Below are 24,842 nucleotides of genomic sequence, written 5' to 3' on the forward strand. Positions count from 1 at the left end.
TACACCGTCAGTCTTCATCGATGCAGTTCTCGTGTTAAATATGATGGTAATGTATCGTGGTTGATTTGCTTGGTCACATCCCATCAAAAGCAGCAGCATTTTATTTAATCTACGCGATTTAAAGAGCCAGAACAAGCTTGTCCTGTTAACAGTGATTTAACCAAAGCAGCTTCACGTAAATAACAAACCAACCATGACAGTTTGGTAATCACGTCAGGCTGTACGCGCTGCAGGTACCTGGCACTTCTACAAATGGCCCTTTGGCTGTTTGACTGTGCGTGCACGACACGGCTGTCCTATTTATGGGTGTTTTGTCATGCTGCCTGTACGGTAACAACAGAGTTACACTCTGAGAGATGGGTGTTGCCCTCTCACCATGACAAAAGGTCATATGGATGATGGAAAAATCTGCGTTCTCTATTGACTGTGGCATTTCTGAAAGATCAGATAAAAAGGCTCAGATTAAAAGTAAGAGCTTCTGCTCTTTAATAAAAAAAAAAAGGATCGGCTGAGGTAACATTTTCTCTTGTCATGCCCTCACAGCACATGTACTGTATGTGTGGGTTTTGTCAACAAGGCTGTCCTTAGACACTCCAGTTGGATCTGAACCAGTTCATCAACCTCACAGCAACATTTTCCGTACCACTCTGTGCCGTGCTGTTTTACAGCCCCAGGCTGTGCTGCAGGGACTCCAGTAACAATGCATACGCCTCCTCCGCTCAGCCTCCTCTCAGACACAACATACCAGTTTCATCTACCTGCCTTGCTGAAATGTGAGAGGCAAACTGTGGACAAACGCAAGCAAAGATGAGGAGAGCAGGGGTTGAAGTACAAAGTTTTATTTGAACTCATTAAGACTGAAATGTAAAGGAACTTGCTGCCTTGTTATTCTTTGTGTTAGTTTAGTAAAAGAATGTGATTTGCTGTGTGCACAAGCATGGTGTAACATGCAAATAGAGATCAAAACAAATACCTAGACATTACAGTGACAGAAAAAGCTGAATGAATAGGTAAATTGGTGTATTTGTTATAAATAGTAAGTTCTGTGGTGCTGGTACAGCCTCTGCATGCTTTTGGCTACCGTGCTCCTATTCATCACATTTTGTGCAACACAGGCAACTTGCGATTCTCCTATATTGTTAGGACGGTGTCTCACAACTGGCACTCAAACAGAAACATTAACAATAAGTTCCAAAACACGACTTACAAAATAACAAAATAAATACGCCTCTTTTTAAAAATCTTTTTCCTTCAGGTTTTGCAGTAAAATAGGCTCACGAAGCACTTTTTAAACATCAACCTTGGCACTTTTCATTAATATTAACATGAGTTATCCTTGTTGTTGCCTTTACTTAAAGAAAAAAACAGCAGTGTTGAAAAATAATTCATGCAGCAAGTGTGAGAAAAAGGTCATCATACGTCGAGTTTGGTCTAACAAGTTTGCATCAAACAGAGGCAGGGACGCTCTCTGCACACAAAGAGCCGCCGTGTGAAGAACAAGCGCTGCTCGGTAAGACACTGCAGACAACAATTTTCATTCCAGTCGAGGGGAAGCAGAGCTGTAGCACAGACAATGCTGTAGCCCTTATGCCGCCTCTCTTTCTCTTCTGGCGCCGCCGTCCACTAATGATGGTGAATTTCATTTCACTGCTCATTAAAAGAACATCTTTGGAGCTGGTCCATCTGACGCTGGTGGGGAGATGGTATCCCCTGGAATGAAACTGAGAGGAATTCAAACTGACCCGTGCTCATCAGACCTGCATTCGAAAGAGATGGAGAGAGAGAGAGAGAGAGAGAGGGGCATTAAGTGCCAGCAATGACAGCATCAGGCCGACATGTGGCCTGGGCCTTTTCAAACACAGCTCCAAGTATTAACACATTAGCGACTGATTTTAATGTTTTTGCAGGAATGTGGAACGAAAAAAAAAAAAAACCCCTGCCATTGTGTTCACCTTGTCTTGCACTTTGAAAAGAGGTCAAAGGCCTTTAATGAAGGCGTTTAATGTGGAAGTGTGCAGCTATGTCCTTCTCCTTTCATGTCTTTGATCAGTGCCACTGACTGGAGAGCTTGGCTCTTCAAGCGAACCACAGCAGCACGTACAGTATCTCACACTCCGACATCACAGGCTTGTTAGATTCAATCAAATGTGCCGTTACGCAAGCGTGCCACAGTGCGGAGGTGCGCGAGTCGCTCGGCTATATGTGCATATAAGCACAGGGTTTATACTTGACAGGTTCTGTTTTGACATACAGCAATAAAGTACAAAACCCCAGTGTGAGTCTGAGGGTATGAGAAAATAATTGGGAGCTTGAGAGTGGTTCATACTATAAATCTCTGGGGAGATCTCAAACTCTTCTCTCCTTCCTCCTGCAGTAAGGTCAGACTTGGCATAAGACGAGTGTCTAATTAACGCTGCCCTCTGACAGGAGGACGCAGCACGAGGACACTGATAAGGAAAACAAACAGTGTGATGTTGAATGAAAATGACCAAATTAGTCTAAAGACAAAGTAAAATAAATGAAATATTAAAAGGCTCCTCTGTCACCCTGATATCTAGGAATCAAGTCTTGGTGCTTGTTTTAAATAACTGGACTCCTCTCATGAATGAAATATGCAGTCAGATTGTTTGTTTGCCTGATGTCACAGTTTATCTGTGAATCTTACTGCAGCTAATGTTTTCATTTGGGTATTTTTGAATTGAAACGTCTGCACAAATTATAAACAACCCAGCAGTCCGATAAACAAGTTGTTCATATACAAACGGATTTAAATCCAGTAAAATATAAGATAACATTGTGCTCTCGTGTTCTGTGTATATCCAGTCTTTAAAACACTGATGCAGCGATCATGCACTCCAACTCCATGATCTATTCCTTTAAGTGCTTGTTGGGCAAAGTGCCTGTGCAGGAGATGTGATGGGAACACACAAAAATGATTTACCTTGGATGCTTTTGGCCAACGCTGTGCCCCACAGCCCGTCTGTGGTGGAATCAGGTTCGGCTGAGACACGGCCAGTGTTTTCCTTCTAATCCACTTGAGTCAAACAAGGTCCAGCAGACACAGCTGCGGCCAATCAAAAAGCTCCTGTGGCATGCTGCCTCTTGACAGGTTGCAGAATCAAATTCCATAGAAGCGTCCATTAACTTTCCGAAAGGGCTTCAAAAACCGGTATTTAAAGTGCATAAAAATCAATAATACTGTTTGTCTATTAACACTTGGTGAAATAATCACTATTTAATATTTCTTTAATTATGTAAAGGTTAAATAACATTATTTGTTTTTGCTTTTTTTTTAAATATCTTGTGCATTTTATATAAATGTGGACCCTTATAATGTTTGTATAAATTCATGTTCAATGGCCGACATAAGGCTTCACCATAACAATGCAAGTTTAAACATCGATGATGAATTGTGAGCCTCAGCTGCAACTGTAAATTAGGGGTCCAAGTACAGCAACATGTATTTGTGTTTGTGTATTTACCAGCAAACTGTTAACTTTGGCAGTCAAAGGTTATTGATTTAATTTCTTACTTATTTTAACACCACATACAAATGCTGATTTGAATTATTAATAATGTTATTCATTAATCATCAAATAAAGTCATAATGTCATTAATGATTCATGTAAAAAAGTAATACATTAATCTTTAATTACTTAACTCCAAATTATTATTATAATAGTAATATTAAATAATGATTTGTTCACCATTTTCTAATGATGGCTGGTGTAAAGTGTTATGTGCTGTCATGAGTTACTGTAGATTATTTTGTGTTGGTTATTGCAGGGGGTTAAGTCGGTATTAAAGGTGAAAACACTGAACATCAAATTCCCTCTCTCACCACATCCATCTCCCTCAATATTTATAATGTGTGAATGTCATGTTTTAAAAATGCATAGGCCATCTGTGCACTTGTCAGTGCAAACAAACTTTGGCTAGCTGCCCTCCAGTTGAAATCCAGCCAAATATGGCCGCCACACAGCAGAAGTCTTCACATGTATTTATGTCCCCGTGGGGCTCTGCTCCTTGTTGGAGTCTGTGTGTCCGGCTTTGTGCTTTGTGGATCAGAGATCTTTCTGAGATCTCAGGCCTGATACTCGGATAAGACTGCAGACTGACTGCACATGTACTTCCGGGCAGTATTGAGGTGAGGTAGATTACATGGTCGGTCCTTCACTGACATTTCTCATTCTCACGTGTTGGGAAATTTGGCAATTAAGGTTGACAAACAGCTCAAAGGTTCAAAAAGCAGGAATGTTTCGATATGGAAAAAATAAAGAATGTAGATAAGACTCTGTCATTGCTTTAGTCCTCAACAATGAGTCATATGACAGGCACTTCAGCACCAGGTAAGAACACAGCAGTCCTCCCACCACAGGGGGAGCTACATCTGTTTACACAGAGCTCTCGTCCGGCCTGGGCAGCAGCTGAGTGTGTTTCCTCTTCTCTAAGATCTTGTTGAGCTCCTCAGCAAAAGAGTAGCAGAGCGGTGACGTGTTTTCAGACTCGCTCTGCCTCAGCAGCACGTAGCTGTTGCCATTCATCCTCCTCAGGACGCTGGGCAGCGTGGCCGTCAGCCCGTTGGGAAAGTCACACTCCGGAGAGGAAAGTTGCGGAGTCGGTGGGAGGGGAGGGGCTGGGGGAGGAGACTCTTTATTTGGCGATGGGTGACCCTCACCGGGGACAATTTGGAGGAAGCCTCCGTCCTGGACGCCGCCGTTATGCTGCTTTGAAACTCCATTACAAACGCCGTTGCCATTGCAGTGACTCGAGATGGTCTTCAGCTCCATGTGAGCGGAGTTCCTGTGCTGCTTCCTGTTCCTGTTGCTCCTCTTGCTGTTCGGGTAGGAAGCAGCTGCAGCACGTAATGAATACTTCCCTCTGTGGCCTACTCGCAGGCAGAAGCCCACGTAGACGAGGACGACAGTGAGGACCACACACAGGCCTCCGAGGATGGTGATGAGAGAAAGGTACATGGCCTCCATGTTCCTGGGGGAGAGCAGCTCTGAGTGGGGGAGGAGAGGGGCCGGGGGTGGTGGCAGGGGCCTCTCGGAGGAGGCACGGTCAGTGGGTGCTGGCAGGGTGGGGAAGAGACTGTGATGGTCTTCATCTGGCTCAACAGCTGGAGGAGGAGGCAGGTCCAGGCGGACGGTGACGTTGTAGGTAACTACGGCAACCTTGATATTGTTCTCAACAGCGAAGCAGGCGTACAGCCCGCTTTGGTCCTGCCGGGCCTCGATGATCAGCAGGCCGTCTGTGCCGGTTCTGAAGCCAGAGTTGAGGCCGTAGCCCTGCAGCTCGCTGCCATCCAGAGTCCAGAGAGGCGTCGCCAGGTTGGAGCTGAGCTCACACTGCAGCAACACATCATCACCCACCCGCACAGTGCGGCTCCGCAGGGCAACGTCTGAAACACACACATTAATACAGTAAGAGAGTCTGAATTCACATTATGTTTACAGGAAAACTCACAACTTGTTTAACACCAAAATTATCAAAGGCTGTCCAGAGTTACTGATAAATGCCAATTACACATCATTTAATCGCTGCCATCGTATTACCGTGTACAGAGACAGAACAGCGGAGGGTGGAGAGGAGATGCTACATTTTATCAGATTGAAGTTGTGAAGTGAGAGAAGGCATTTGCTTGCCTTGAATATCAAACAGATTTCTCTCCAGAGATGGCAAAAATGTGATTAAAGAAGGGAGGAGTGGATTTTGCCAACGCAGTGTGCATAATCAACTTTCAAAGAGGCCTTCATGCCATCTGATGACAACCATGCATCTTTCGAGTCCTTCCTAACATTCTCTATTTTCAATCTCCCTTTCATCACTCACTGTGAGAAATAAGAGATTTCTGCATACCATCCTGTGTGCTCTTGCATCCACTGTTGCCATGCTGGATGTCCTGTATTAAAGTGGATCTGTGCAGAGGGAGGAAACGAAAGCATATTACTGCAAAGAATAAACACTTGCTGTATCATAAAACTATCTAGTATTGTGAGATTTCTCTCTATATATTCTGCTCTATTCATATACAGTATCTCATATCAGTTATTGCCTCCATAACAGCTTTCTACTGAGTAGGCGATTCTGTCTAGATTAATCAGTGAACTTTACACAGCTGCACACGATGTTTACTACCACAGCTAGCATCAAGTTTCTGCCAACGCTGGCATTACGCAACAGTTCATGGAGCTGACACTGTGACAGGGCACTGTGAGATTTAGTCAAACCAAACAAACAAAAGGGCACTTGCAGCACTTTAATCACCTGATTCAATCACGCGCACACACACCCTTCAGTACACACCTGTCTGCGTGTGCCATTATGTCCACACACTGGGCTCCGTTCCAGGCGCAGTGAGGGTCCCTGGCAAAGATGCAGTCATAGCACGACGTGTATCTGCGACAGTTGGAGAGGGGAAGCTGCGCCACACCCGATGGAGAGCCCACGTACACACTCATCTGGGGTGGAGAGAGAGCACTTAAATACTGTAGGATTTAGATCTGAAGATTAGAAGGTGTGTGTGCGTGTGTGTGCAGACACGCTACCTGTTTTGCAGATATCAGGACGTTGTTAACAGGCTGTCGTTCCTCAAACACTTGAAGCTCCTCGATAATGTGCAGCTGACCCTCAACTTCTACAGCTTTATGTAACCAGCCTTCATCTGAGTGAGACATGGAAAGAAGGGAAGCTTTTTGATAAAAAAAAAAATACCTACAAGCATTTCTGTCAGCCAGTTTCCAAAAGATGTCACTGTGTTTTCTTATTAATCTCATTCTGCAATATAGATTAACTTGCAAACACTTGCAACTAACTTAAGGTGGGTAATGCACTTATTTGCTTTTATTTTATTACAGAGTTACAATATAGTTGAGTGTGAACCTCAGTTGATGCATTCAAAATGTGTAAGGTGTGGACTTGTGGACTGCAAACATATCGTTTTAATGCAAGAAACAAACAAAACTCCAGTTTGTCCTTTTCACACTGTTTTTTTTCCCACATTTGTCTTATGGGTTGATTCTCTGCAAACTTTTATTTTTGCTATTATTCTCTCTTTATGTGCTAGAATACAAGCACATGCATTTTTGTTATTTACGAAGGGCAATGTTCACGAGTAAAATAAATTTATGAGCAAGTTTGTGATGGAACTCATGTATGCAGAAATAGAGCATCATGTCGGTAAAGGACCAGACTGAGAAAATATTGAACTTTGCCCTTCACAAATTCTAAAATTAATACATGAGTTGACTTCATACACACCTGTGCCCATGTATAATACATGGTATGTTCGTCCATCTAACCCTTGGATCACCAGTACAGCCATTTGTGTGTAGTCTGTGGTCCTCCTGAACAAAAGGGGGCGTCTGTCTGAAGGCTGGACGTGCTGGGACATCAGAGGATGCCTCCTGACAAAATCCAACACATCATCAGGCAGGGAGGTGGACACATTTATGCCCCTGGTCCTCAGAGCGTCGGTTATACACTGCAGGAAAAAGAAGCCAAAGAGAGCGATGAGAGGAGGGATGATGAGCAAGCAACAAGGCACGATGTGGCCTGCAGGGAAAGGAGAGACATGTTTGGCTCATCTGTAATAACGTTCTCTGTAAATAGAGACGGTTAGTGGAAGGCAGCGAGGATATCATGAGGCTTAGCGAGATGGCCTGCAGGGAAAATTAAAGGATCAAGAGGAAAACTGGAGCCTGTGCATGATTGCGTCTTTGGAAAATGCAACTTTTCACTTCACAACAATGAGCCCGTGTGAGTTCGACAGCCGGCTTGTGCTGACATGGAGGCGACTCAGCTCTCTCCGCACCTGACTAAGAGAACAACTTCCCCTCTGGTTTTGTCCTTTTCAAATGACTTCAGCCAGCTCCTCTAAGAGGCTTTCATGCTCCCAAGTTAAAACCCTTGACCGTTTCTCCCTCCCGTTTAATAGCAACATTAAAATTAAGTCCTACAAAGTGTTGAAGTGACACTACAGTGGATAATGTCGACTCCCGTTAACGATGGTGCGGCCTTGGCTGCCGCACTAAGCCATTGTCGCCAAAGCTACGGGCTGGAGTTAATCACCATGGAAATGGATTTCTGTGACATAAGCTGGTTGTGTTTTGAGCCTCATCCTTGAGGCTGCCACTCATGCTCTCCATCGTTTTCCCTCCATCTTCTCCTCTGCTTCCTCCTGGATCAGTTTTCTGGTGTGACTCCTTGGAAGCCGAAGGGGAGGGAGACACTTTTTTCTGTGCTTCATCTTGTGTCAAAGAGAGTGAGAGGGCAGCAGTGCATGTGAGCGTTTGCATGCGTGTTTACCGTTCCAGGTCGTGGGTCAGGGATCTTTCCAGTGTATTCCTTCCACTTGGAGCCAGAGTCCTCGTTCTCCATGTAGGGTCCTTGAAAGGCCTCTTGGACGTCAGAGAGCGAGAAGCGACACACCGCAGATGCCTTCACATTTTTCCTAAAGACAGTCACACACACACACACACACACACACACACACACACACACACACAGAGTGAGAAAAAGACCAGAGCACAGGCTGCGAACAATACCAGCAGTAAACCCAGTGTTGCCATAGGGACAGCAGTGGAAGTACAGTAGATCAGTGGATCACCTAGCTGCAAAGACGGAGAGACACAAATGGGAGGAAAGCGGGGGGGGGGAAGCTGACAAGAAATAATACAAAGCTGACACAAAGTCACACATCTCTGGGAGGGGTTGGGGAGACGGAGAAGAAATGGCTTCAGAGTGGTGGAGTAGGAGTTGCGGTAAGAGACAGGAGAGGCGGAGCTCAAGAGGACACAGCAGCACCCTGACAGAAGATAATCATTGTTTGTTTATATTTCCTCTCCACAAAACATTTTGTTTTGGCTCAACATCCACTTTTCAGCAGCTACATCCTTGCAGTGGATGAATCACACTGCAAAGTGGAAACTAGTTTCTCCAAAGGGCCATTTCAGGTTTTCCTTAAAATCAGACCTAATTTTTAGAATATTAATAGGAACTTACTCTGCAATAGCCATTTCATTTAATGGCTATTTTAATTTATGTAATAGTTTCTCTGCATAGTAGGGTCATTTGGAGTGGGGAGGTCTGCCATTCCCTCTTGTATTCAGTTTGCCTACCTAAACGCAAGGGATGAATGAAAACGATGCATGCATGTGATCCAGTGCAATTACACCTCACTGATAACGCCTTCACTGTCACATGTTCGCTCTCTTTACACCATACCAGAGCTGCAATAAGCTAGTGCTAAAGCAAACCCAATATTTGCTACTTCTGCAGCTTCACATATTTAATCGATTTAAAATAGTTTAAATACCAGACAACCGTGGGAAGACTTGAATTGTGAAGCAGCCATAGGAAATGTGTTTGTCTCTGACATTATTAACCACCATGCATCAAGTTGCAGATCCAAATCTTCAAGGGATCCAGCTTCACTGTGCCCTTCTGTTGCAATTATTTTTGACCGACTAAATATTTAATATATCTATATTTAAACACCGCAAGTTTATTTAGCTGCACTGTACACAGATTCATCAGTTTTCCTTTTGTGATATTTCTGTGTTTGCTCTATTGTTAAGCTGTACTTCCTGTTACCACATTAACTGCAGGTGTAGCCAAATCAACCATGACTGAAATCTTAAGGATTACAACTTTCCTTTGAATCTAAATTTGCATTTTTAATTCTCGCCTCAGAGCTTCTGTAAAACTTCTCCACCCAACTTTCACACCATTTCAATAAAAAAGTTGTCCTCGCTTTGTCTTGCCCCTCTCTTTCATCTCGTCCCTTCCTGTCTTCTTCGACTGTCTGAATGTATTGACTGCTGCCTTTCATCTTTTCCTCGCTCATTTGCATTTGCATCCTCAAAGTCCCCGGCAGCCAGAGATCTTGACAACAGACACTCACCACTCCAGGCCGAAGATGCCGTAAAAGAGCGTGTCCTGCGGCATGTGGCCGGGCATGACGAACACGCTGCGCAGCATGTTGAAGTGGAAGTCATACTCGGGAAGAGAACACGTCAGCCTGGCCTTGAGGAAGGAAGTCCACCGTTTCTGGAGAGTTAAATGGCCTCCTCGGTCCCCCTGAGGGAAGAAAGATGGAGGAGAAATGAGAAACGGAGTAGGAGGAGGGAGTAAAGAGGGTCATATGAGGTTCTGCCTGGATAAATGACAAAACACTGGGCTCAAGGTGGCACACAAGGGGAAGTGAACCTCCTAAAGAGTGCAACAGATGGCAAGAGAAAATAATAACGATACATTCAATAAGCTAAAGGCTTTCCATAAGTCCCCGCTGTACAGGTCTGTGTATGAGTGTGTTTTTGTTCCTCAGCAGACTGCAACACACCTAAAGGTGTAGGCTAAATGTCTATATAGGTTTGAAATGGAAAAGTTTGACTCAAGGCCACAATTCTTTTGGAAATCCAGCAACTGGCATCATCTTGCCCTCCGATTTTAACTTTGAAATGTATTTAGCCAACGGCAAATTGCAAGTGTCACACATGCCGCCGCAAGGCATCTCTATTAAGATGAAACAACGAATATGCCACAAAGCTTTCAAGGAGAGAAACTGTGAGCTGACTTCATTTTAAGGTGCCACAGGAGAGAACAACAAGGTTATTACACTGTACAATTGGCTCTCAATATTCTTAACCCCTTCCTGGAAATGTAAATCACTAACATTTTAGGCAGCACAAGATGCTAAACAGTCTGTCTCTCCCCTGCAGTCATCCATCCCTCTCACTCCGAGTCCCACTGACTCTGCAGCCCATTCATCAGCTACACAGTCTGCTCATCTAATCACACCGCTGCCTTGTTACAAATGCATTCCCCATCCAGCCGCTCATCTCTTACAGCACCCACTCCTATCATTAACCAAGACTTCACTCAAGCTAGTCTGATGTAAGGCTTCACCCCCGGTTTCAAATCATATCCTGCTTCCTTTTAAAGCTGCACTCACTTTACAAACCCGAGCCACTCGTGCCACCTGGCTGTGGCTGTAGGTCGGGGTCTGCTCCAGGCTCGTCTCGGTGAAGAAGAAGTAGATCTTATCATCGTCGCCGGTGCTGCTGCCCAGGCTCTCCCTCACCAGTGCAGAACCCACAAAGTCTGCCTCTGTATGGGGGAGAAAAACATGCGCTGGCTCAGTGACTCAGTAGGCTTTGACAGTGTTTCCATTCATGGTGTCTCATTTTGGAACTGACAAGATATTTTGATACCCTGAAACTGGCTATAGATACCCTGTTAATGTAATATTACCTGTCTTCCTGAGGTGTCTTACCATGAAACAAAACCAAAAAAGGTGAGATAGTTGCATCTTAACATCTTAAAAAGAGCAGCTGGCTACTTGTAATAAGAGGGGAAAGAAATGTGACCAACACAGTGTGCACAGTGGTCAGAACAAAAAGAACTGTCAATGCATGTAACAAGTTGCAATGCTTTAAGAGTTAGTGGAGCACCCAGTAGCTGATGTAAGGAAAGTAAAATAATGCATTATTGATCCACTGGCACTGATTAAGAGTCCGAGATGCTACAGCAGATTAGATGCTAGCCAATAAAGAGGCTTAAACCTGGTCTTAGCTGATTGAGCTAAAACCACTTGGACCACCCAGCATGCTGAACATGCTAAACATGCTAAAAGGCTTTTATCATTCCAGCAGATTAGCTCACCATTCAGCCAGCGTGTGGGGGCGTCTTCCGTCTTCAGTGTGGGAGACGGAGAGTTGCGGCGGATATCTGGAAAGCTCCTGAACTCGTACTGGGAAGCTGTATACATCTGCTGGTCTGGAGGGAAAGCAATTACTTAGCTTCAGTATTTTAGTAAAGCTCTGGAAGTGACTGACAACTGTTGAAGGACTTACCGATGATGAGGGCAGTGTAGCCTGTTGCTGGGCCATAGGGACATTTGTCTCTGCCCTCTTCGGGCTGAGATGCCATCACAAACCTCTCCGCATCCTATAAAGGACAAAACATTCGGGATAAAGAGGAAGTCATTTAGTTTCATCTTGAAACCACACATGAGGAATCTCCAAAAATCACAGAACATATAATTCAGGATGTGAAATAAATCGAGCACATTTCACACGTCTACATCTATAGACGAACTAATCTATTTGGCAAATACAACATGCAGACTGACTGCACCTGCATTGTGACAGTGAGAAATTAATTAATTAAATGTCAAATGTATTTAACAGCGCTGCACAGGCTGTAATGTGTTTTGCATTGACATACTATGTATGCACAGAGGGGGCTGAAGGCATGAGTCCCACACATGTAGAGATGAGTCGAGTTAAACCTCTGGAGGAAGCGGATGTGATTAAAGCACTCCGTCTGGAAGAGGAAGAGAAAGCCAAAAAAGATATCATGGTGAGGGAACGAAGATCAATACATTTGAGAGAACCGCGTAAAAAAAAAAGATGAAAAGAAAGGGCTGAGGGAGAAAGAATAACTAAATTCCTACCTTATTGTCTTTTCCCTTGAGCAGACACTGGCGTTTTTGCTCCGGGGAGGCTTCCCACTCGATCTAATACACACCACATAACAAACAGCGAGACAGAGAGAGAAATTTGGATGGTTTCACATCACTGGCTTGCATGAATTTCAGCAAAAAAAAACACAGATCTGACAGCAGATAAACTCAGAGCGATGTCTTTTTGCTCTAATTATCCATATATTAGAAATTTCATAGCATTTGAATTTACTGTCTTGCTGAACAGTAGCTTTTTTTCTGTAAAGAAAGTTGACTTAACATTGTATTTACAGCAGGAGGTGGTTGCGAGAGTGCTACACACACACACAAACTAACGCACACACACACACACACACACCCACAACCACACGCACTAGCAATTACACCATATTACAGACACCACAGCTTTATTAACATAAATAGCATAACAGCTTAACGTCAGGTTGTCACCAGGTAGCGGCACAGCAGCACGACAGGTGAAAGAGTGTTTTCAGCTCCTATAGTTACTTAAAGGGACAGTTAAGTTAATGGCATTTTCCTGCAACATGCAGTAGGTTGAGGACTAGACACTGCCGATAGTACAAATCTGAAAACTGAAAATCAAATTCCTTATAAATCGCTGTCATTACACAAGCAAATGTGTTTCCTCATCAAACTACCCAATGTTCTGCTCCTCTGGACAATAACATTTCTTGACATTTGCACATGGAGGCACAGTTTCCTGTGAATAACGCTTGAAACCAGCACAGCAATGGCAGACTCCGCCGCTGATGATGTGACTGATGAGTGTTGATACATCTACAGGCAATAAAAATCTAAAACTGGGTCTGACATGAAGAAAATCATCATAATTATAACTTTAACATTGACTATAAGAATGGGAAAAGGGCCAAAAATGATAAACCCCACACTCCTTTTGTTGGGACCATCATCACAAACTTCTGTTCTACAGAGAGGACTCGCAAATTTTATTTTGCCAGGGTTTCCAAACATACCACAGAAGTCAGGTAGAAACACAGAGAAATTTGTTCAAAACCTGGAATGAGACATTTCAAATTGTGATTTTGCAGAGTTTGTGAGTTTGAACTTCAACAGTAGAGTAAATACTGGCAACACTGGGTTGAGGTAGATAGTATGCTAATTCCTGCATTAATTAGGAACTATTCCGTGTCAACATGCTCCAGTATGTGGATGATGGGAATGAATTCTCTATCTATTTAGAGTACAGTGAGAAGATACAATGCTTAGTAGTTTCTCATTAAATATGTAAGTTTATGCAGCAAGATCCTCCTGTGTTGTAATTGTGAGTTATTGTGACTACACACATGCTCACTCACACACCCACCCACACACACACACACACACACACACACAAATGCACACAAACACACAAGGAGTGACAGGGGAATAAATACTTTTGCCTCAAATTGAAATAGTGTTGCCGGAAAAAAGTTCCTGCATTGTGGAATGCAAATGAAGCCGTGGGAGAGATAACGATACAGCAGCTGAGGCACACAACATGCGGCAACACCGAAACAAACAAAACTTACAGTGGGAGCAGAGCTGGCTGAGATGTCAGAGGCATTGAGGGCGAATACAGCCCCCCGGGCCCCGACGTAGAGACGCTCGCTGTCAGCCTCCAGCAGCATGGTGCTGTAGTTGACTGCAGAGGACTGGAAACGCCTGCAGCCCTGGAGACCTGAGGAAGGAGAGGAGGAGAGGGAAGAATTGGCTGTTAATGAAGTTGACCTTTTGTAACCTGACTGCTACGCCTATTTAGCAGACTCCAAAACAAAACAAAAAAAAAAAGATACATCACAGGCATCTGTACGCCACACACGCTCTTTAGTGACTGACTCAGTGGTATGATATCCAGTATAACTGACATCTTTAATAAAGGATTGATGACATTTTTTTAAAATATATCAGTGGGAGCAAAAATGATGATAAAACCCCAATTTAACTTTCTGTTGCTGTTCCTTCCTCAGAAACAACCCAATTCACTCGTGTGGCGGCACACATTATGCTGCTGCTATTGATTATGGCTCTGTCTCTATGGGAACAACTGTGGGCTAACAAATAACAAAGCATCCTCTGTTCACATTCATATTTTCTCAAATACTAAATGAACAAATTGACTCATTTATCCTCTGTAGTCCCACTGGACTGATTACTGTATTGTGCACATCCACACACATACACACCCGATTGTCATCTGGATTTTTATGTGATAATTCGAACAAAACTTAATGCAAAAATCCACACTGGTGTATATGCATACAGCAACAAATCTCTTTGAAGGCCTTGAAAAAGCCCACAAATGTGCATAAAGTTATTGCAGTCAGGGAGCGGCGTGTTAAAAGCACAAGAATGAGCACTTTTTCTATCAAACCTGACAGTATGAGAATAAAGGGAGAAATAGAAATCTCTTCTTCTTCTGTGATGGATTTCTCGCTGTATGATTGTCGAACGTCAGTGCAAAGAGGCCTTTTTCTTTGATTGCAGGGACTCAGAAATCTGAGATCTGTTTTTAGACTGATAGAAAATTTCTATTAATCTCCATTTACTGTAGCTGCACACAGCTCCTTGTGTTAGGTCTGATATAAGAAAAATACACAATAACTAACACAATGGGAAAAGCACAATGCATTATCAATAGCATAGAACACAAAGAACTTGGAAAGACATGACAAAAGCATTGGTGAATTTCATGACAATGCATCCAATAGCTGGTCAATACGGTCATCACATAGATATCAGTCGGGAAACTTAAAGATATCAGCGGTGCATAGACTGACCAACACAACATTATCAAACATAGAGCCTCACTGCTAAAATGCCACATAATTCTGCTTTTCTCTGTTTAATATAGTTATAAATAGCACTGACCAGAAATGAAATTGCAACTCTAGTATGGACAATGAAAGCCAAGGGATTATGTTTATCCTACACAGCTCTGTCGAGGAGGAAGACGGTAATAAAATGAGGCCCAACACAACATCAGATTCCACTTTCACTTAATGGGGTTTTTTGTGGTTCGAGGTTTCTTTGCTTTGTGTATATGCCCCTAGTCCAGTTTTCCAGGCTATATTGGGATGCATTTGTTTGACAGGACAAGATACTAATGAGGTTCACTCATACAAACACTCAGCAAAGACTCACACTCACACACACATATTTACACACACTTAAAAGACCTGTCATGAGGTCACTCTGGAGAGTTATGCAAGTTCTGAACATACGACCAATCAGGACTCCACTTGGCTTGGGTAAACATGACACCACTGTCAACAGACACGCACACACACACACACACACACACACAGAGAGAACCTCTAGGCATGTTGTAACCGCGACAATATCTCCACGGGACAACTGTGACGTGAGCAAACAGTCCTCTATGGAAAAATTACAGCAAAGTCACTTAAAGTCTAATTAGAACATGCTACGTGACTAATGCTGAGCAGGTTTTACTGTCAGCTGTTTAAGGCACCTTTCAGGCCCACTGAGGAGTACAGTAGCTCAATATGGCCAAACAGAAAAGTGTCAGACCTCAGCCAATCCACTTCTCCCTGAAGAGTGCATGGTTATCAAGTGAGCTGTCATTAAGATTCCTATCAGCTGCTGCAAAACATGATCCACTCTGCTCACTACACCAGCGGCAGCAGCAGTCAGTTCCCATCCCTGACTGCTCCTGGGTGATCAGGTGTCTACCTTTCCTCTCTCATTCTCAGCAGGAGACAGAAGAGTATTACCTGTGTGGGATTTTCTGAACAATGACTTTTCCTACGTGATGTGAGTGTGTCATTGTGAGTGAAGACCGTGCAATATAGCAGAGACAATGCCCAAGTTTCCTCAGTGTAATCCGAGCAATAGGAGACACAATGCCTGACAGGTGGAGCCAGGTAACTCAAAACAACCTCGCTATGAGTGTGACGCAGCAGAGGGCTTATGGACATGATATTTACATGACAGCACATTTTAGCCTCAGTCTGCAAGATCATGTGAGAAGAAGGCATGTTTGATTCATCCTATGGGGGAAGAAAAGGGGAGAGAGAGGTAGAGAGAAGCCCAGATGATATTATTTACTGAGCAAACACTCAGGGACCTCAGCTGATAAGCACAGTACACAGTGTTCAGGGACACACACACACGCACGTACACACACCTGCTGAACCTCTGCGCGTTGGACTGTGACGTGACAGCCTTACATGCAAATCCACACTTGAGCATCAGGCCTGTTTACGGTTCAGAGTATTCTGACATGCAAACGGGCCCGACAGGTGGTACAGAATAAACAAAGTTAAATCCACCGACTGCAACTGATGTCAAAGTGTGGTACACTCGCAGAACACCTGACAGGTTGGAATCAGTGTGTGTGCAATGAAAAGGTATTCCGGTGTAACACCAGCTTTCATTCTCTTTAACAACCTGCTCGCTGTTCTGCCAGATCTTAGCTGCTCACCTCCTGGAATTTGTCAAATTAATAACCCTTAACGACCTCCCTCCCACAAATGTGTTCACCTTCTTTATGGGGAAAAAGTGACGCTGCAATGAGGAGTGAACACAGGTGTGTGTGTGTGTTTCAATGTGTTCGTGTGCACGCATGTGTGATTTAACTACCCCACACAGGTTTGGAAGCGTTGCCTTCAGGTTGCTAAGAAACACAGAGATTAAAGGGATTACTGGCAAGTTTGCATATCCAAGTCTTCTCATCAGGAGGAGGGAAGCACGAGAAACAAAGACTCGAGGTAATTGCAAGGTAAAGGAATTAGGAGATGGCTGTGCAACCATGAAAAGCACAAACTAATGAAGGAAAATGGAGTAGAAGAGACAGAGCTGAAGTGCAGAGGAAGAGAGATGGATGGCAGAGGAGGGGGAGTGGATGAGAGAGCGATGGGGCAGCAGACAAGGAGAAGAGGCGTGTAGGAGGACCTGTGGGCTGGCTCGAGCACTAACTGAAGATTTACAGAAAACGAGATAAAGGTATGAACAGAGGTTCACGGCGAGCGGAGTAACAGGAGGAAAAAAGATGGATAATGAGTGCAAGTAGATGATGTATTGTGAGAGAGACAACTGTTTAGAGAAAGAGAAGGGGGGAGGAGGGACATTGTCTTGCAAGTAGATCTTATACAGCGAATTTGGCCGCGAGTCAAACTGCAGACGTGAGAAAATTTCTTTCGCACATCTGTGTATCAACAAATAAAGCCCAGGATCAGATAACAGCTTTAAGGAGATACACTCACACGCACACATGCCCACACATGCACCAAAGAATACTGTATACGGCAGTCTTGCGCCATACTACAACAGTTGTCATGGTTACGGTGCTTCTCAACTACCTACAGTGGTGTCAGTCTCCCTGGATGCTCCGCAGGGATCCAAGAGTTAGCGCTTCACTCAGCTGCCACTGCCTCTGTAGCACCTCGGGCTACATGCCATCACTCACACAAGGTAAATGAATAATAATCACAGTTTGACAAAAAAAAAAAAATCATGCTTTACAAAGGAGACAGGTGTATGAATTACTAGTGGCAAGTGGGCGTATGTGAGGTGAATCTAAGAAAAGAGCTGTGGCAGGAGAGAGTAAGAACATAAAGAAAACTGAAAACAAGATAAAGAGAACGAAGGTGGCACCTGCAATACAACAGAGAGACTGAACAAACTGTTTCTTTCCAAAAGGAGATCCGTTTAAAGAAACAACACAACTGTTGGTCTGAATGTGAAGCACTGCAGGAATAATTGAGTTAAGGTATTTAAGTTCAATGCTTGGGGGTCAAATTGATTAAGATCTTTGAAATGCACCAAAAACTGTTCATAAACACCCTGACTTTGGAACAAAAGCCACTGTGTGCTTGTGTCCGTGCTTACCGCTGCTGAGCACTGTGACGCGTGGAGTCACATCCAGGTCTAGGGGCGTTCTGAACGGGTAGCCGGCCGCCGCACACACCCAGCAGCTCAGCAGCAGGAGCCGCATCGCGGCGGATCGAGCTCCCTGCATCTCCGCCGAGCGTTTCATGGGGCACGCGCTCTCCGACCAGGGCGCACACGCATGCAGAGGCATTCACGCAAGCATATTCGCCCGGCGACTCACAAACACCTCTGTGCGCACACCCACGCAATCAGACCAACACCGGCAGGAGAGCAGGCAGCCTCTTTCACCGTGCTGTATGAGAAGAAACCTGAAAGAATAAAACACACACAAGAGCAACAGTGTTAGCAGTCATCTCTGAAATGCTGTGCATGCAGGCGCTGCGACTGAAGACGTCACCTCAGAAAGTCAGAGGACAAGTTGAAAAAGCTGGTGAAGTTGAGCGGCACAGTTCAAACACATAAAATAAACCGATGTGGAGGATTTCGCGAAGATGACGACAGAGATATGAAAGAGACACAAAGTGCATTCACTCAATAAGATATTGGAAGCCTGTGCAGATCAATGGCGCTCTCCGCGTTGCAAAGTCTTGCAGTCTGCGGTGCGTGAGCAGCAGCTGCCGAGTGTAAACATATGACAAAAAAATATCTTAACCAAACAACGGCTGTCAAACAGAGCTACGTGCCGATATCGCGGGCAAACACTTGGGGATTAAACGCCGGTGTGGAGCAATCCGGACCGATGCGGTGTGAGCCCAGTTCAAACGGCAGCAGACGTACCTGAGAGGCGCCAAATCCACGAGAGGAAAGACAGTGAAATATGATCATCTCTGAGATGTGTGTGCGTGTGTTGTGATGTGAATGTCAATGTTGTTCCAGCAGAACAAGACTCCTCTTTTGGAGGAGTGAAGGGAGAGAAAGTGAGAGGAGGGGAGGGTGGAGATGATGTGTGTGCGTGTGTGTGTGTGTCATTTTTACATGCACCAGTACACACACCAACACTAAGAATACACTGACTGTGGAGCATCAGCGACCTTATCCAGCTTTATTCGGAGGAATGGTGACATCTCTCTTTCTCTGTCTGTCTTTCAAACACTCACACACACACACACGCACACAGACACACACACACATACTCACACACACACACTGTCTCTCTCTAAATGCTCCACTTCTGTCTTTAATGGTTTCCCAGTTCCAAATGTAAACAGTCCCACTCTTTAGCTGTTTTCTCTCACAGACGGTGCCTCTAGCACCCTGCAGAGCTCCAGGTCCAGGCAGTCTGCTCGTTCCTGCACTGCATAATGTAACGGACAAACACAGCAGGGTGAAGGTGTCGATAACAGGTCTGACTGTGCTTTTAACAGTACGTAGAAACAGTGAGACACGGAATCGCAGCACTGTATTACACTGTGATATTATAACCTTTTGCTACCCACCGTTCCACCCACAGGCCACTCGCTCTATGTAAGACTTTCCTGCACTGCTAGTGCTATGGGAAGTTGATCATATTCTTAAACATGTAGTATGTGTCCATAGATGCTGAACATTTTCCTAAAACAAGCTAAATGAGTTTTGAGATTCATTTTCTATCTTCCTGCAGTCACCAGTTTCAGCTGATTTCCCCTGTGGTCTGAAGTCAGAGAGACGTGAAACCCACAGCAGGTTTGGGTAAGATCTAGGTGAGATAAGAAACACATAACACTGATTTATTCCCCTTTATCTTCTCAACAAATTGCACAGTAGTGCACCTGCGAGGAAGGACTACAAATGAATCTGTGTGGGCCAGCTGCCTGTCTGCTTCTGAAATGATTAATTGATTAGTTCAGTCGTTTTTCAAGAGAAAATGATCAACATTTGCTCATTCCAGTTGCTTAAATGTGAGGATCTGCAGCAGTTCTATGTTTTATATCATTGTTAATTAAATTACCTCTGTGTTGTGGACTTTTGGTTGAACAAAACAAGCAATTTGAAGAACAAGTTGGGTTCTGACAACTTTTGGTGGGTATCTTTCCCCATTTTGTGACATTTTAATGGACTAAACTAATCATTTCAAAGTAATCAACAGATAAATTGAATATGAAAATCAGCATTATCTGCTTGCATTAAAAAACATGACTTTTCTGCAGCTGACTCTAAAATCTTGGTAGTCAGAACTTCTGACAACACGCTGGCAGGAAAGAAGGAAGGAAAAATCCGTCCCTGATTGCAAATTCATTGCCGAGTAAAGTATAGAAGGTTTGAGATTGGGATATTTTTACTGTACAGGAGTAAAATTAAACTTTGCTTTAGATCTATTTAAATGATTTGGAAGTGGGATGCAAATCCATCTTATGGTCTTCCAGGGGTGGAGAAATAACCTCAAAACAGAGTGAAACCACAGCTGCTTTTAGGAGCTCCTGAAATGTAGTCGCTGGGGACAAATTTCCACTCCTGTAAATAAGTTTTTATAGGATTTTACAGCTCTATATTGTTCCCAGTATGGCAGATATACTTTGGGGACACCAATTATTTGAGTTTCACATTCTCTTTCAGGATGTGCTGCCTCTCCTGAGGGCTGTCAAACACTGTAAAGGTGTGTCAACTGCCCTCCCAGCCTGGTCTAAGCTAAACTAAGCTTAAAAGGTAGCAGAGGAGGTGCAGTGAGGAGCTCTTTATAAGTCAGTCATCCGCGTCGTGTGCACAAAACCACTCAAATGGGCTGTCGGGGTCTAAATCCTTTCAATCAGTCAGCCTGTCAGTCAGCCACAGTGGTCCTGACGTGGTTTTATAATCCCGAGAGGAAGCGGAGTCTGTTCGGATTGAGATGTTTCACGGGAAAGAGAGGAAGAAAATATGAAAGAGGGACCAAGAGAGAGCGGCGAGCAAGGAGGTAAAATACTGCCAGAAAGTCCAGCAGCACAAAGCAAAGCCAGACAGAGCCAGTAATTGAGACATTCCTGATTCTCTGTCATCTAAAATCCATTACCCCTGACTTGCTCTGAGTATCCCGGACCCCCTGAATGCAAAAGCTCTCAATTGTTAATTGGCCACTGAGCACACCGCTCAAACCTTTGAGAAAACGTAGAGCGAGACATGCTGAAAATAAGATGAGGCTGACCCAGAGGAGATCACAGCGACTCCGCCGCTCACGACCTAACCTTTCGAATCTGTCTTCCTCCTGATCTCACTGCCGGCGCTCCGTCCCGAGACGTTCATTCACGAAAATGGATTTTATCAGCCAATTATAAAGCATCCATAAACCTGCCTGAATGGAGGAGGTTGGAGCGCTGCGGTGACAGCTCCATCAACAGACAAAAACTGTCCCCAAGGACCAAAACTCTTGTTTTTGGAGTCGTGTCTGTGTGTGTGTGTGTGTGTGTGTGTGTGTGTGTGTGTGTGTGTGTGTGATAGAGAGACAAATGGAAGAAAAGATTAGAGTCAAAGCCATTGAGCTGTATTTCAACTGAGACAGACTGCATTAAAACACTCTTGTCTCACAGACAGACAAAAGGAAGCCAACTGAACTGAACTCTATTTGTTCTCTAGCTTTATACTTCCTGCAGCCGCTTTGTGAATATAACACTGGGATCTTTAAACCGTCCTTTCACACTGGAGTTATTCTGACAGCACGACAAACGATACTAAAACAGTGCATGGTCAGTGTATCTGCGTTTGTAATTGTGCCACACAAACAGCTTATTTGTGTTATTTGTGAGAATCTTTCCACTCCGCTGCAGTTTTTTTTTTCAGGGTTGAGTCCAGATGTGGCAACAGTTTAGAGTCTAAAGTCTAAAATTTCTGTTTTCTTTGACGGCAGAGAAGAGACAGAGAAGTTTGGACCCTAAAAAAAACCCATGATTGGTCTGATGTAAGAAAACGGGATGCTTATGGTCAACTCACAAACGTGTTAAAATGGTTTTATCTGTAGTATATAAGCCAAAATGTGAGGGGAAAAAGGGATTACGCGAGAGGAAGTGCAAAAGAGGTGGAATCCCTCTTTGAGGACGGACAGATGTGCAATCAACGCTGTGTGTACAAAGTGGATAGACACAGCAATATAAATTAATGACGAATATACAGTATGTTTGCCTTGGTCTTTTCATTGATAAGTGTGCAGGCTTTACTTTGAGCTGTTTTCATTTGGATTTATTATGGGTAATAAATCCCAAAGAAAGGCTGCAGTAGAACATCGAGATACCCGAGAGTAAAAGCTTTGCTGAAGTCATTATAAAAGCAAGATTGTAAATGGACAAAACCAACATCTGAACAAGCTGAAAACCGGCTAACCTCCCCTCTAACGAATGAGGTGGAACAAAAAGAACGCAACAGGAAGAGAACATCAAGGACAAGACGTCTGCATAACAATAACAGACTTTGTGTCAAATGACCACATCTTTGCATGTCTTACAAGCGTTCGTGTCCACCTACCAAACCACTACATCATGAATATGCAAACACTACACAGGCAGATGAGCGGGTTCACTGGGTTTCCCTACAGGCTTAATGATTAGATCAACAGTTACAAAGACCATCAGCTTGGACAGGAGAAGGCTGATGACCCATGAGAAGATCAATCATGTTCTACAAGCACCTTCAACACCATCAGTGTGTGTTAACAGCTGATTCGATCTAGTCAGAGTTGCTCAGCTGGCATCTTGCCACATGTTTTCCACATGAATCACAGGCTGCAGCTTTACTTTGTATGTCGCCCACTTCATCCACATCCCCGCTGATGTTTGACGGATTGAGGGTCACTCCATCCGTGCACCAGTGCAGCCCCAGAGGACTTATAACGCAGTAATGCAGTAAAATGAGGCAGGAAGGCTCATGATGGGTCACTGGGTGTTTTAAATATAGCAATTAGCCAATTACACACACATTTATGATCTCAGTTCTTGCCTCAGTGGTTGATATATTGCACCTGTTTGAACTGGGCTGCTATGAAGATGCAAATATCCCACAATGAGACGTAGATTTCCCCATATTTCTAAGAGGATGATATACAAATATAACAGGAAATGTATTTAGAGGAGATTTAAGAGATTAAAAATAATTCTACTGCACAGCTATCACCGTAGGGTCGTTGTAGAAATACTATAAAGGTACCACAATACAAATATATCAAGATAAAGTCACTACTAGCAGTCAGTAAGGTATGTTTCTAAGCAGCGCTCGTGGGTGTCTTACCTGAATCAGTTCCTCGAGGAGACGGATATGTACGTTTCCTTAAACTCGAGATAATCCAGCTGGACTTTAAACGTGTGTACACACTGTCAGACACACAGAGAGCGACACGCAGCAGCCGACTGATACTGGGACCGAGTCGAGTCTCAGCTCCTCAGCCGTCACAGGTGGCCCGCCCTCCTACCGCGCTCACTTCTTCGCGTTTTCTCCTCCCCGCCAGCCTCTAGATCAGGTGCTCCGGTCTCGCTCCCCTCTCCTTGTCAGTTGACGATAAAACGGGTCCAGCTTCGTCTCACTTTTTTTTTTCGGGGTGCATCACGCGGCGCGTGGACAGTTCCAGTTGTGAGGCAAAAGTGAAAAAGGTGCACGAGTGCAACCTGTCCCGGTGCCGCTTGGTGGCGTCACACTGACATCTGGCGGGCGCGGAGGGAATTACAAATGTGGCGGTTACAGAAAATCAAATATATTTAATTTAATAATTTCAGACTGTGTGTGTGTGTGTTTTTCATCATCTCACACATTACTCCTGCCTGTATTTATCCAGCCTCTCTTATCGATGGTTGAAACCAGTGTTGCTTTGATCTCTCCGGACAAAAAAGAAAAAGATTCAATCAAATAACATGTGACTCTCCAGCACTTCATTGGCGTTTGATGCTGCTTTGTAAATCCAATCAATAACTGTGGCTTTAAAGCCTCTGAAAAGCATGGTTTTAAATCGCATCAACAGTTGTTGTGTTTTTGTTGTTGCTGTTTTTGAATGACAACCTTAGCAAACAGTCGCCTATTTACACATCTAGCAGACATGGAGCAAAATTGGAATTTATTTGACAATATTGAAAATAATAAACAGTCAAAGCTAAGCTAAACTTTAAAAAAAAGGAAAATCAAAGCTAAAGTTTAAAAACACCTTTATGTGTTACTCATTAATCTTGTTCTTCAGCTCTCTGGCCTTCAAATTGACTTTTTGGTTCAGGTGTTTTTGATGGTGAGCACAGTGTTAAGAGCCAGATATTTCCCTCAGGAGTTGGTAGAGACCAAAAGCAGAGCTAAAAGAGAATGAATGTTGGACAAACATGACTCCAAATGATTGATAACATTGCTCTGTTTGCTAACAAGTTCCACATATAATCTTCAAAGGTGATGATTTGTCAACATTGTGTCCACACATGGCTGCAGGGTTAAAGGTCAATATTGATTGATATTAGCTCACTGAAGGTTTACAGAAGACAGCGGATGTTTGAAACAAACAGCTTTTGCTTTCTTAATTAAAACACTTTTCAGATGCTTGTGGAGGATTCAAATTGCTTGCATTCAGGCATGCAGACATAATTCCACC

General features: G+C 43.8%; 1 protein-coding gene across 1 annotated transcript; it reads right to left on the reverse strand.

Annotated features, from left to right (window-relative positions):
• Nucleotides 1–829: 829 nt before the first annotated feature.
• On the reverse strand, nucleotides 830–23,633 carry LOC121613660 (semaphorin-4G-like). The gene is made up of 16 exons (XM_041947204.1): nucleotides 23,510–23,633; nucleotides 18,341–18,651; nucleotides 14,020–14,168; nucleotides 12,461–12,523; nucleotides 12,232–12,330; nucleotides 11,859–11,952; nucleotides 11,668–11,781; nucleotides 10,958–11,112; nucleotides 9,908–10,083; nucleotides 8,311–8,455; nucleotides 7,264–7,486; nucleotides 6,552–6,667; nucleotides 6,310–6,464; nucleotides 5,863–5,921; nucleotides 2,942–5,404; nucleotides 830–1,757 (listed from the first exon to the last, which is right to left on the reverse strand). The coding sequence occupies exons 2-15, from the start codon at nucleotides 18,531–18,533 to the stop codon at nucleotides 4,395–4,397; spliced, it is 2,751 nt and encodes a 916-aa protein (XP_041803138.1). The 5' UTR covers nucleotides 18,534–18,651; nucleotides 23,510–23,633; the 3' UTR covers nucleotides 830–1,757; nucleotides 2,942–4,394.
• Between the last annotated feature and the right edge of the window lie 1,209 nt (nucleotides 23,634–24,842).

The sequence above is a fragment of the Chelmon rostratus genome, chromosome 11 (assembly GCF_017976325.1).
Source record: "Chelmon rostratus isolate fCheRos1 chromosome 11, fCheRos1.pri, whole genome shotgun sequence".
In the NCBI taxonomy this organism is placed as follows: domain Eukaryota; kingdom Metazoa; phylum Chordata; class Actinopteri; order Chaetodontiformes; family Chaetodontidae; genus Chelmon; species Chelmon rostratus.

Bases quoted from the DNA above. Each gene is read 5' to 3' on its own strand.
- LOC121613660 (XM_041947204.1), bottom strand. From the start codon at position 18,533: ATGCCTCTGCATGCGTGTGCGCCCTGGTCGGAGAGCGCGTGCCCCATG. The intron at 12,331-12,460 runs GTAGGAATTTAG...TTCCTCTTCCAG, and splicing joins TCAAGGGAAAAGACAATAAG to ACGGAGTGCTTTAATCACAT. The intron at 5,922-6,309 runs GTGTGTACTGAA...CCCTCTGCACAG, and splicing joins ATAATGGCACACGCAGACAG to ATCCACTTTAATACAGGACA.